Genomic DNA, 12,348 nt, shown 5'->3' with positions numbered 1-12,348 from the left:
TGTGTGATAGTCCCAAAATGTGGTAAAATTTTTACATTTTGAAAAGTATTATTCAGGATTTTCTTTATGACTAAACACATCACAATTTTCTTCTACTTCTATGGGCATGTGAGAATATATATTCTCTATAAAGTATCAAGTACTAGACTATCTAGTAAGTTTATCCTACTAATTATATGCTTAAACTCATTTATATCCTTTTTATATTTTTTTGTCTATTTGGTCAATCAAATTCTGAGACAACGATGTTAAAAAAAAACTCTTCAATTCTGTTTTTATCAAATTTTGTTTTCATCTCTAAGAGTTGTGCTTTGTATATCTTGCAAAGTACTGTTTAGTGTAGAGTACATGAAAGTTTATGACAAATATATAATCTTGGTGGGGTTTTATTTTTTTTGGTTTTTTGGCCACACCGTGCAGCTTGTGGGATCTTAGTTCCCCAACCAGGGATTGAACTCGAGCCACAGCAGCGAAAGCACCAAGTCCTCACCACTGGACTGCCAGGGAGTTCTAGTCTTGGTGTTATTAATCAAATGGGAAATATTCTCTTTTTCCATTTTTACCTTTGGACTCAAATTTTACTTCATCTGATATTAACATTGCCACTCTTAGGTGTTTCTTTTTTCTTTTGGTATTTTAAGGATATACATTAAATTTTTACTATGAAATATACAGAAAAAGATGCATGGAACACAAATGTATGGCCTAAAGAATTGCTCATCTAACCACTACCCAGTTCAAGTAACTGAATGTAGATCATTGACAGAACTCTAAAAGCCAACAGTTATTCTGAACCTTCCCCTTGAATATTACCATTATCCTGATTTGTGTAGGAATTTCCTCCTTTCTCTTCATATTTTAACCACCAAGCTGTATATTCAGTACTTAGCATTTAGATGTGCCTGTTTCTGAAACATACATAAATAAAATTATTCTGTATAAATCTTTCATGTCTTACTTCCTTTGCTCAATATTACATTTTAAAGATTTATTCATCTTGTTATGTGTAACTATAGCTTTTGGTTGTTGGTGGCGATGCTGTATAGTATCCCATCATATAAATACACAACAATTTATTTTTCTTTTCCACCATTGTCTGACATTTGGGTTATTTCCAGCCTGGGCTATTTTATAATGCTGCTATGAACATTCTTGAACAAGTTTCTTGTGCACACATTTCCATTGGCTATGTAACAATAAGTAGAATTGTTGGAGCATGGTGAGTATCTTTAAATTTAGTAGAGATTGCCTAACTTATATAAAGGGATTGTGCCTGTTTATAACTCCCACACGTATGAGTTCCTATTGCTTTACATTCTCCCTGATATGAGATATGGTTAGTCTTTCCAATTATAATCATTCTGGTGAATGTATAGTGATATCTTCCAGTGATTTTAATTTTGTATCTCTGGGATTACTATTGAAAGTGGGTGCTTTTTCATATATTAATTTCCTACAATTTTTTGTCTTTTGTGAAATGCCTGTTCCAGACTCTTGCTAACTCTTGGATTTTCTTATTGATTTGTTTCTTAATTATATTTTTGGATATGAACTCCTTGAAAAAATATTCTCCCACTCTATGGCTTGTATTTTCACTCTCAGTGGTGTCTTTTGATGAATGTAATTTCTTCATTCTAATATACTCAAATTTTTCATTCTTTTATTGTATGATCATTGCTTTCATGTCCATTTAATTAATTAATTAATTAATTTATTTATTTAATTTTGGCCGTGCCACGCAGCTTGTGGGATCTTAGTTCCCCAACCAGGCATTGAACCTGTGCCCCATGCCGTGGAGGCGCAGAGTCCTAACTTCTGGACTGCCAGGGAATTCCCCTTTCATGCCCTCTATAAGAAAAATTTACTTTCCCTGAAGTATAAAGAAATTTGCCTATTTTATCTTGTAAAATATTTTTTGTTTGTCTTTCGCATTTAGATCTCAAATCCCCTTGGAATTAATTTTTGCATATGTTGTAAGGTAGGGGTCAAGCTAGCACCATTTACTGAAAAAAGACTGTCTTTCTCTACTGCTCTGCATTGTCACCTATATCACATATCAGACATCCATATATACTGGAGTCTGCCTCTATTCTAGTCCCTTGGTTTATATTCCTGTGCTAAGATTACACTGTTTTAGTAACTGTAACCTCATAATAAGGCTTCGTGTTTTTACAGCATGTCTTCCTACCTTGGTTCCTTTTTCAAAAGTATCTTGGCTATGCTTGACTCTTCATATTTCATATACATTTTATAATCAGCTTATCAAGATAAGCTTTAAGATTATCATAATCATAAACATGATCATAATACTTTAAGATTTTGATTGGGATTGTATTGCATATTTAGATCAATTTGGAAGAAAGGTCATATTTACAATAGGTCTTCAGTCCATGAGTATACTGTATCTCTCCATTTAGTTTGGCCTTCCTTAACGTCTCAACAATTTTATGCTTACCTGCAGAGAGGTTTCAAACATCTTTTATTAGATTTTATCCTAGATATTTCATATTGTTATGCCCTTATAAATGACATACTTTTAGAATTCTATGTTTTAACTGCTTGCTGGAGGTATGTATGAATACATTTGACTTTTGTACATTGTATATGCTTATAGTCCCTCAAGAAGAGACTCTTAGAATGCTTTCCCTCACTCTATCCTCTTTCTGCCTGTTAAGATGATTGGAAGTTTTACTCTGAGTTGTTAAAACATTTATTTCAGTATCCTATTCTAAGAAACCTGATTTATACTTAAAAATGAGATTTATTGAATTCATTGAAAATCAGTATTTTTCTTACATACTTTATCTTCCCCAATCTGATATTTTTTTTCTAATTACATTTTAATGAAGAAGGCATATTTCTTCAAGTCCTTTGTAAGAAGTCCATGGCTTCATGCTTTTTGAGTCCTTGCAGTTCTTGGTTGGAAAACCAAAGAATCACAGTCCTTTCCCAGTGATATTCTTTAAATATTTCTCAACGTCTTCTAGCTTCCAGTGTTGTGATAAGAGCTCTAGTGTCAAAATAATTATCTTGCCCTTGTAAATAAGCTGTTCTGTCTTTCTAAAAGCTTGTAATATGTGCTTTCTATTCCTGGAAATTAACATTTTCCCAAGAAAATGTTTGTTTATATTATTTTTATTAATCTTGTGTATAACTCTGTGACTTTTAATCCAAAAATGGTCTTTTTAGCTCCAGAAAATTTTTTTATTTTTATTTTTTAGTATTGTTTCCGCATTTTTTCCTTTGTCTCTTCCCGAGCTGCTTGTCTTTGTCAGTTATGTATCCTGAGTCTCTCCTCCATTTCTCCCTTATTTTTACTAATCATTTTCATTCATTTGTCCTTTTTGCTCTGTATTCTGGAGTGTATTTTTAGGTCTATTTTTGAGATGGTAATTCAGTTTTCTGTCCCTCCATATATTTTCACTCCTTCTAGATTGTTTTAATTTCAGAAGCTGTTTTTTAAATTATTTTTCCTAATTTCTGAGAGTTTTCTTATTATCAGCTTTCTCTTTGGTAATATCTTCTTGAATCTCATTGAAAATTTGTATCAGAGAATTCTCTTTCTTGCTCTCTTGCCTCTATTCTGTTTAAACAGCCTCCACTTTATTTTGATTTCTCAATGTTATCGCTCCCCTTTTAGGCTTTTCATTCTTTCAAATTTCCAGTCTTTCTTTCTCCTTCCCATCCTCCTCCTCCTCTTCTTCCTCTTCTCCTTCTCCTTGTTCTCCTGTATGTGTGTATTTTTATTTCTTATGAAGACAGGCCTAGACGTACCAGCATCATCAGCCAGTGTAGGTTCATTCAACACTATTGAGGTCAGGCTGTTGGTGACTTGAAGGTGTTGGACCCTTTCCAGGTAGATCAACAGCAAAGGGTAGACAGGCTAGGATTCCTGAATTTAGGAAGAGGAAAGGCCACTGGGTCCATGAAGTTGTCCAGGTTCATGAGAAGAAAAAGGGGGCACTGAAAAAGATCAATGCCCCTCAGCAGGACTGGCCCACCTAGGACGGCTGGTGCCAGGATGGTCAGCTCCTCCTGGCACTGTCAACAGCACACTAACTGGAAGGCTGGCTTTTCCTGGGCTTTACCCCTTGCCCTCTGAGATGCAAGCCATTACCCACTGCAGGCAAATCCCAGGTGGTTGCCTGAATCATCTCCATGGAAACTGATACCGTACTCAGGCCAGTGGGACCTCTTCTAGGCTTCCTTGCTTCCCTGGACTTTGGTCATAGGGGTTAAGCCATCTCAAAAGAGTACTGAGCTGGGAGTGAGTTCAAAACATGCAGTTAGAGTATTTTATTTTCCCTTTACATCTGCAGAAAATATATTTCATTATTTTAAAATTGAAGGTAAAGGTAACTTTTATTTGTTAAAAAGGGAACTCATGGCATAGTGGAATCACCTCATATGTGGACTCCAATACCCTGCACAAGATCCATGGCTTAGATCCATCCAGCCCTAGGTTCCTCCTCAGTGAAGTAGGGGTGATGGAACCAATGGGTCCAGGCCTCTTCCAAACAACCTTGTGAAAATCAAACATTATGAATGTGAAGATACTTTCTTGGAAGTAAATCATGAAAATGCAAGCTGATGTTACATCAATAAGAATTCAAGTTATAATAAAAAAGAAATGGGCTGTCTCACGTAGCAGTAAAACTACCTATCACTGGAAGCATGCATGAGAAAGTTGGAGAGATGGATGCATCAGACATTATAATCGTTAATCTCTGTGACTCTTTTCAATTTTCTAAAAGTCTATGATTCATCCAGCACTTGGAAGTATCATAGGCCTGGGAACCGAAATTTCTCTGAAGTCAAACTCAATTCCATAAATGTGAAATCAAGTAGGACCAAATATATATTCCAAATTGGGGTAAAGTATAGCCTCGATATGTGGCTAATGCACACAGACTTCTCTCTCACTAATAACAGAAAAAAATTACAGTGGGAATTCTTTAGTAAAATGACTAGCTGCAGTCCATTGTCATCATCCTGGCAGGCTGAGGGAGAGATGGATCCCAGGCTTAATTAGCAAAACTTGACAAATTCTCTCTCGAGCCCTAGGCTCCAAGCCCACCTGCTCCTGCTGCCTCATAGGCATAGAATTCCAGTCTCCAGTCTGTGCCTAGATGTGGTATAAATGGATGAGTTCACAGGGTACAAGTTATCAAGAAAAAACATCCACCCATACTCAAATGAAGCCTGAGTGAGAATCACATCTCTGTCAGTTGTCATATCCAGTATATTCTGAAAACTAATGAGCCTGTTGTTAAACTTCTACTGGAAACTGACAGTAGAGTCGCATCCTCATGAAACCAGGTATCACAATGCAAAATGAAAGGGAAAATAAAATCTGGCTGTTGAGACTTTTCTTGATTTACTTGATTCATTAATTCAACCAACACTTACCAAGAATCCTTTATGTGCTGAGGTACTTTGCTCAGCATCATGGAGGGGATCCAGAAAGGAACTGGTGACACGTTCTGTCCCCAAGATATTTATAGTAATAGGTGCCAAAAAACTATGACAAAGTAGAAAATTACTGTGAGAAGTAGAGAGAGATCAAGGTATGAGAAGGTTGTTTGTCCCATCAAGGACATGGGCAGGTTATTTCTTACCAAGGGGTTCAGGGAACTCTTCCTGGCCAATCAGTATTTGAGCTCAATCCTGAGCAATGGGAAGAATACAGATGTGCCAGGATAAAGGTGAGCCAAGGCCCAGAGGCAGGTAAATATGAGGGATGTTCATGGACAAGGAGATAATAATGGCACATATCAAGTGCTTACTGTATGCCAGGTGCTATGCAAACTCTTTAAAACTAATTTTTTCATTAGACTGAGAAAACTGAGGCATAGAGAGGTTGAATAGCTTCTTTGAAGTCACAGAGCTTAGAAGTGTTGGAATTGATACAACGTCTGGTGGTGGTTACAGGAGGGTATGTAAAAGCCACTGATGATAAATCAAGAGGATATTGGATGCCAAACTTAGGAGACCAGTGTGTCCAGCTCTTGATATATTCTTCCCAGATGTTGTTATTGAAAAGATTCAACACATCTGTTACTAACTAAATTTTCCACTCATCATAATGGTTTGGGAAATCTTGAAAACCTAGACTTCTTTGACAGAGTGAAAATGGTCAACTGTTATTACCTGCTTCACCACAAGGTTCTTAGCTCTGAATTCAGCAGAACTCTGAGATGATCTAAGGAAAGGCTTACTGTAAGTTGGAACCACTTTACTCTGGCAGAGGAGGGGTAAGGAGCTTTGGTGAGAGTCTCTTCATGAGATGGGCAACTGAGTGGTATAGAATGGAGTCCCCCCACTCAGTTCAGACAGAATAAGAAAGTCCTACCATGTGGAGAATGGATAGACTAGACTAGAACAGTAGTCCACAAACCTGGGGTCAGCAAACCAGATTCAGCTTGCCACCTGTTTTTGTAAATGATGTCTTATTGAGACAAAGCTGCTCATTCGTTCATGTATTGCTACTTTCACGCAATAATGGGAGCGCCGAATAGCTGCTACAGAGACTGTGTGGTGTGCGGACACTAAAATATTTGGCCCTTTACAGGAAAAGTTTGCCAACCTCTAAAACAGAAAAATCGGAATCCTAGCACGTTCACGTTGGAAGGAAGAGTGGAGGTCATTTAATCCATACTCTTCTCCCCTCCCCACTCCCCAGCCCCTGCAACATACTCCACACACACAGGTAAAGAGGCTGAGCCCCACAGAGAGGAAGAGATTTACCTAAAATCACCAAACTGGAAGGGACCACGATTGGGTCACTAACCAGCAGACTCGTGTTTCTTCTACCACACCAGTTCTGAAAGACTAAAGTAATTTCCAGACAATTACTCAATAACTAGGTGCCCAGAACCATGCTCTCTCAGGGTTCTAAGATGAGAATAGTAGATCTGGGGCCTCCCCATCCTGTGGTCGACACCAGACATAGTGATAGACCTTGCACAGTGGAGTTGTACCTCAATACCCTCTAAAGTCGGCATGTGAGGGAAAAATCAAACAGTACCTAAATTCCCTTTAAACTCACGCTGGAAGACCTCACAACAGAAGCAGACTTCATGTCTCTCATAGGGTTCAGCACCTTTGAGGCTGGAACTGATTTCTCTGCTTTTTGGTGATGCCTCAGCTGCAGTAGCTGGCTTGTGTTCAGCAGCCCGATATTCAAGATGCCTCCCAGCTCTGAGCGGCCCACAGGGAGTGAGACACAGTGAGGATACGGTGGCAGGCGCTCGCCTCCCATCGCACCTCCGCTTGGCCTGGGGCCTCTGCTTATTGAGCAGAAAACCAGGAGACACCCCCATGTTATTCAAATTATGTTCCTGCTCTTCTTCCCCCTCTAGCTTTTATAGATGAATGAGTGTAAGATGTGCCTCCACCGGATATTTGAAGCGTTTGACGCAGTGTGTGGAGTGTGTGTGTGTGTGTGTGCATGGACGGGATTCAGACACAAACGTGCAGAGAGGTGAGAGATTTTCCCAAACAGGAAAGTCTCTGTGGAAGCAGCAAAACTTGATGTGGCTTTTGTATCAGAGATGTACAGAATCTTGGAATTAGAATGATATTTGAGGGCCAAAGACTCCCTGACCATGCCCAGTGCAGGAATTGCACCTGTGGCATCTTGACAGACAGGCTCTGCCCGAATCCTCCAGGTGATACACTCACTATTTCCTGGGGAGCCCACTTTGTGCTCAGATACACTCACTATTTCCTGGGGGAGCCCACTTTGTGCTCAAATAACTTCAGTGGTTATGACACCGCAGAATGCATTTTGGGACTCAGTGGAGCATAGGTCTGTCTCAGTGCAGAAAGAAAGCAACGAGAGGCAGAGTGACAGGTAAGGAAAGAATTTATTAGTATAGGACGTTTGTGAGAAATACAAGCGGTAGGCAAGGGAGTGTCACCCTGAGAGCTTACTGGACTACAGTTTTTTGTTTGTTTTTTTCTGTCTATACATATTATACTTTATTTAGATGACACCACAAGGAAGCTAATAACAACCTGTTTTTTTCCAGAAAAGCTAACTGGACTAAATGGGCCAACAGAATCTATTATCGCTGACTAAATTCATTCTGATGGGAGTCACAAGGCATCCTGAGCTGCAGGCCCCACTTTTCGGGGTCTTCCTCATTAGCTACACAATCACAGTGGTGGGAAGTCTGGGAATGATCATTTTGATCCAAGTGGATTCCCACCTACACACACCTATGTACTTTTTTATCAAACACCTGGCTTTCATTGATCTTGGTAATTCTACTGTCGTTTGTCCTGAGATGCTGGTAAATTTTGTTGTGGATCAAATTACCATTTCCTATTATGCATGCACCACACAGTTGGCTTCCTTCCTTATGTTCATTATCTTGTCAGCCATGGCCTATGACTGCTATTTGGCCATCTGTAACCCTCTGCTCTACAATGTTATCATGTCCCAGAGACTTTGTCATGTGCTGGTAGGCATCCCATACCTCTACAGTACCTTTCAAGCACTGATGTTCACTATCAAGATTTTTACATTGACTTTTTGCAGCTCTAATGTCATCAGTCATTTCTACTGTGATGATGTTCCCTTGTTACTTATGCTGTGCTCAGATACACAAGAAATAGAATTGTTGGTCATACTATACAGTTTTATAATCAAAGGAAAAGTGAGGAGGGGGAAAAGACCACCTTCCTCATTTTTGAATAGACATCAAACTTCCATCATCAGCTCCTCCTCCACGTTGGGTGGGGGGAGTTTTCTTGTTCCTACTTGGTCATACTGGGACTGTCATGGCGCTACGGAAATGGGCCAAAAGGTGGTAACATACTAAAATATGGTAAATCATCTCAGGTTTCAGTATAATGTCACCTTTTCCCTATATTTTTGTTTTTAGTGCGTGCATAGAAGCATGTCCTAGGAATAGATAACTTACACACCTCACTGGGCAGGATGTGGACCTCATTCCACCATTGTTTTATTGTTTGAGGAGCATGTCTCATGCTTTTGTTGCATGGTTTTCTTGCTACAAAAGCGTACTTTCTTGAGTGATGATTAACTTACAGGGGTCTCCCATACTTTTTTTCTCTATTTACAGTCCCCTAGTGAGATTAACTATTTAATCACGTACTTTGTCCCTTTACTCTGTCCCTATCAGTTAAATATCTATTCTGAATATTAAAATGAACTTAATAGTTTCTAGTCCCATCTTCCAAAGTCACAGAGAATGAGTCCCTTCTCACTTTCCTAATGATTGTTCTTAGGGTGCTTGCTCAAGTCAGTCAGATCCCTTTCCTGCCCTGTCTTCTGTCCTCCTGCTCATGGAGCAGCATGGATGGATGGAGTGCGTGTGTGTGTGCATGTGTGTGTGTGTGCGTACACACACATGTGCATACGTATTGGGACGCGTAAGGGAGGGAGGAGAGGAGAGGAGAAAATTACAGCAGTTCTGAATTTAAAACCATGTAAAAACCATGTGAAAGAGGGAGTTGAAAATCAGGCAGACCACACTGCCCAGGACATATGTGCCAAACTAAAGAGGTTGGACTTTTAGGTAGGAGAGTCATACAGCCTGATTGGCAATTTAGAAAGATTATTCTTCCTATATTGCAGAGGAGACATTTGCAGGACCAGGACAGGAAGGCCCATTAAGAAAATACTGTAGGAGTCCAAATGAAGGATGATGAGGTCTGATCAAATCAGAGCCACAAAGATGGAAAAGCAACCACACGTTCAAGAAGTGTTCAGGAGAGAACTAAAGACTTGGTGATGGATGTAGACTTTGAGGTGGGAGGAAGCAGAGATGATGCCAAGGGGTGGTGGGACAGGCAGCAGATGGAACATCTCCAAAATCCTGCCATTACCAGAAATGTTCATTCCAGGGCCTCAGAACCCTCCCAAAAGAGTCTCTGCAGAGAGACAAACGATACATTAACTGCAGGAGTTGGCAAGGAGTGAGGAATAGGAAACACTAATTACAGGCCAAGATAATTAGCCAGCAGGTCTGGGATCAGCTGCATGTAACCTCAACTCATCTGCTTCTGCAAATGGCCAAGGGAGGATGCGAGGGGAAGCGTGTGGGCAGGACATTTTGCAAATGCTAAGGGAGCAGCTGAGCGCAGACCTTGGTGACATGAGTTTGATATGCTTGGCACTTCGGCTCTGGTTTCTGGGACCCTTGGGGTGCCAAATGCACTGTAGCCAGCTGGCCAGTTGTCCAAATGTCACTTATGCCTCTAGACCTCTAATTACCAGGCTCCCCTTTAGCCTTATAGCTACAGTCCATTAGGGGCTTGCTGGCCACATGCACAGGAAATGGATTAGAGGCCATTAGACCATCCAGGTTGAAAAAGGTCAGGTCTTGCCTCCTGGGAGAAAAGCCTAAACTCCAGCTTTGTAATGTGGTGCTTGAAGCCAGAGAAAGATCTCAGAACTAGGAAAGAGTCCCAGCCCAGCTATATGGGCTTGAGCAAGCAAATGGTTTCACTTCGCACAGTCTTGGTTTGCTTATGGGGCATAAATAAGCAATGTTCACTAACTGAGAACATTAACTGCTAACCTGAATGTATAGGTGGGGGGCTGGGAGTGAAGAAACCAAGGTTTTAGTCCTGTTTCTGCTAGTGTGCTGTAGGACCCTGGGCAAGTCACTTCTCTCTAGGCCTCAGGTTCTTCATCTGAAAACTGAAGGGATTGGTCTAGCTCAGTGATTTTTAACCAGAAATATATACTTGAATTGCCTGTGGAGCTTCTTAAAAGTGCAGGTACCCACATCCCACCCTGTTATGTTGAAGCAGATTCTCAGTGGATATTAGATGCTCACTGAGAACCACTGGAATGGGTGGTCAGGTGCCACCTGCCTCCCACCACTGCCTACCTGCTTCCCCCACACCTGGAATGACTTGATCCTTGCCCTTGGGATAAGCCTCCCCACAGCCTCCAGCACTGATCCTGTCCTCAGGCTCTGGATCTCGGCTTCAAGCCCCCGGTGCTGAACTGTCTCTGACCTCCTGATTTAGTCTCAACCCTGAGCCCGAGCCAGCTGCCAAGATGTGGTCTCACCTCATTCCCTGAGGGAGCTGCACTGCTGGGCTTGCCCAGCACTGATTGGCAGAGCATTGTTTTGCTTTTCTCAGCATCTGGGGTCCCATCCCCCAACTCCAGACTAACGGGAGGAGGCCTGCTATTGGCTGAAAGATTGCCTTGCTCTGGACCACCTGCTAGGAGCATCAAAATATCCCCTGCTGTTGGACCCCCTCCTGTGGTCATGCCACACCAGTCTCCATCTGCCTCACAGAGAACCCCACTCCCATCCAAGATCCGTGTTGGACCCTGTGATGTGGCTTCCTTCCCAGGACTGCATGTGGCCTGTTGCCTGACCAGGCAGGTGGCATTTTCTGCCTTTAGTGTGCCTTAGGCCTATCTTCATTCCTTTCCTATTTCAACCTGATTTCTGCTCTGTCCAGCTGCAGCTGTGGTCATTTTACTGAGCTCTGTCCCACCATGTGATTTCAGTGATTTCTGATATCCCTCCCAGCTAAAAAGTCAGAACCAGGGAGGTTGCATTGGACCTGGTCTCTCTGGGACTGGGTTTCTCATCTGTACAAGAGGAGTGCCAACATCTGCCTTGTAGAAGCCCTATCTCTTACTCGAATGCTGCTCGCCATCTATGAACTGAACTAAGTCCTACTCATCCTCAGGCCTCAGACCTTAGACGTTGCTTCATAACGCAGGTCTCTCTTAACAACACTGCCCCACCACTGTTATGTGCTCTGATGCAACCTGTACTTTTCCTTTCAACTCCTTAAACTCATGTAATTGTTAATTATACACTTGGAAGTCTTTCTCCCCTACTAGGTCATAAGGTCTGTGAGGGCAGAAACTACCTTACTCACCAACATTAAACCCCCCGTGCCTGGCACATAGAAGACAGGGGACGTGTCTCATGACTGACAGATGAGACATTGGATGTGCCTTGTCACAGAGCAGGTGCTCAGTGAACATTATCCCTCCTCTCTGCTCCTAGAGAATACCACTGAGCCAATCCCAGGATGTGAGCACCCACCCAGCACAGGAGAGCACCAGGGCATGGCTGACCTGGTTCTTGGGGTCCGTGCTGGCCTTCCTTCTGGGCACTGTGCAGCCTGCCACCCTGGCAGGAGCCACAAACACCTAGAAGTCTGGTGAGAACGATACCCATAATTCCCAACATCAAAAGAATCCCACCTGAGGATCTTTTTAAAAATACCTGCACCTACACCCATCCCATAGATACTTTGTTTTAATTCATCTGGAATGCAGCCTGGGCTTTGGTATTGTTCAGTAATCCCCCAGGTTTTCCCTGTATGCAGCCATGG

At 41.6% G+C, this 12,348-nt stretch overlaps 1 protein-coding gene across 1 annotated transcript; it reads left to right on the top strand.

The window, feature by feature from the left end:
* The first annotated feature begins 8,051 nt into the window (after positions 1-8,051).
* LOC103089577 (olfactory receptor 8K5-like) lies at positions 8,052-10,997 on the top strand. Its single transcript, XM_007448434.1, has 2 exons — positions 8,052-8,663; positions 10,953-10,997. The coding sequence occupies exons 1-2, from the start codon at positions 8,052-8,054 to the stop codon at positions 10,995-10,997; spliced, it is 657 nt and encodes a 218-aa protein (XP_007448496.1).
* Positions 10,998-12,348: the final 1,351 nt, after the last annotated feature.

The sequence above is a fragment of the Lipotes vexillifer genome, unplaced genomic scaffold (genome assembly GCF_000442215.2).
Source record: "Lipotes vexillifer unplaced genomic scaffold, Lipotes_vexillifer_v1.1 scaffold388, whole genome shotgun sequence".
In the NCBI taxonomy this organism is placed as follows: Eukaryota; Metazoa; Chordata; class Mammalia; order Artiodactyla; family Lipotidae; genus Lipotes; species Lipotes vexillifer.
This window is presented reverse-complemented; position numbering and strand designations above follow the sequence as displayed.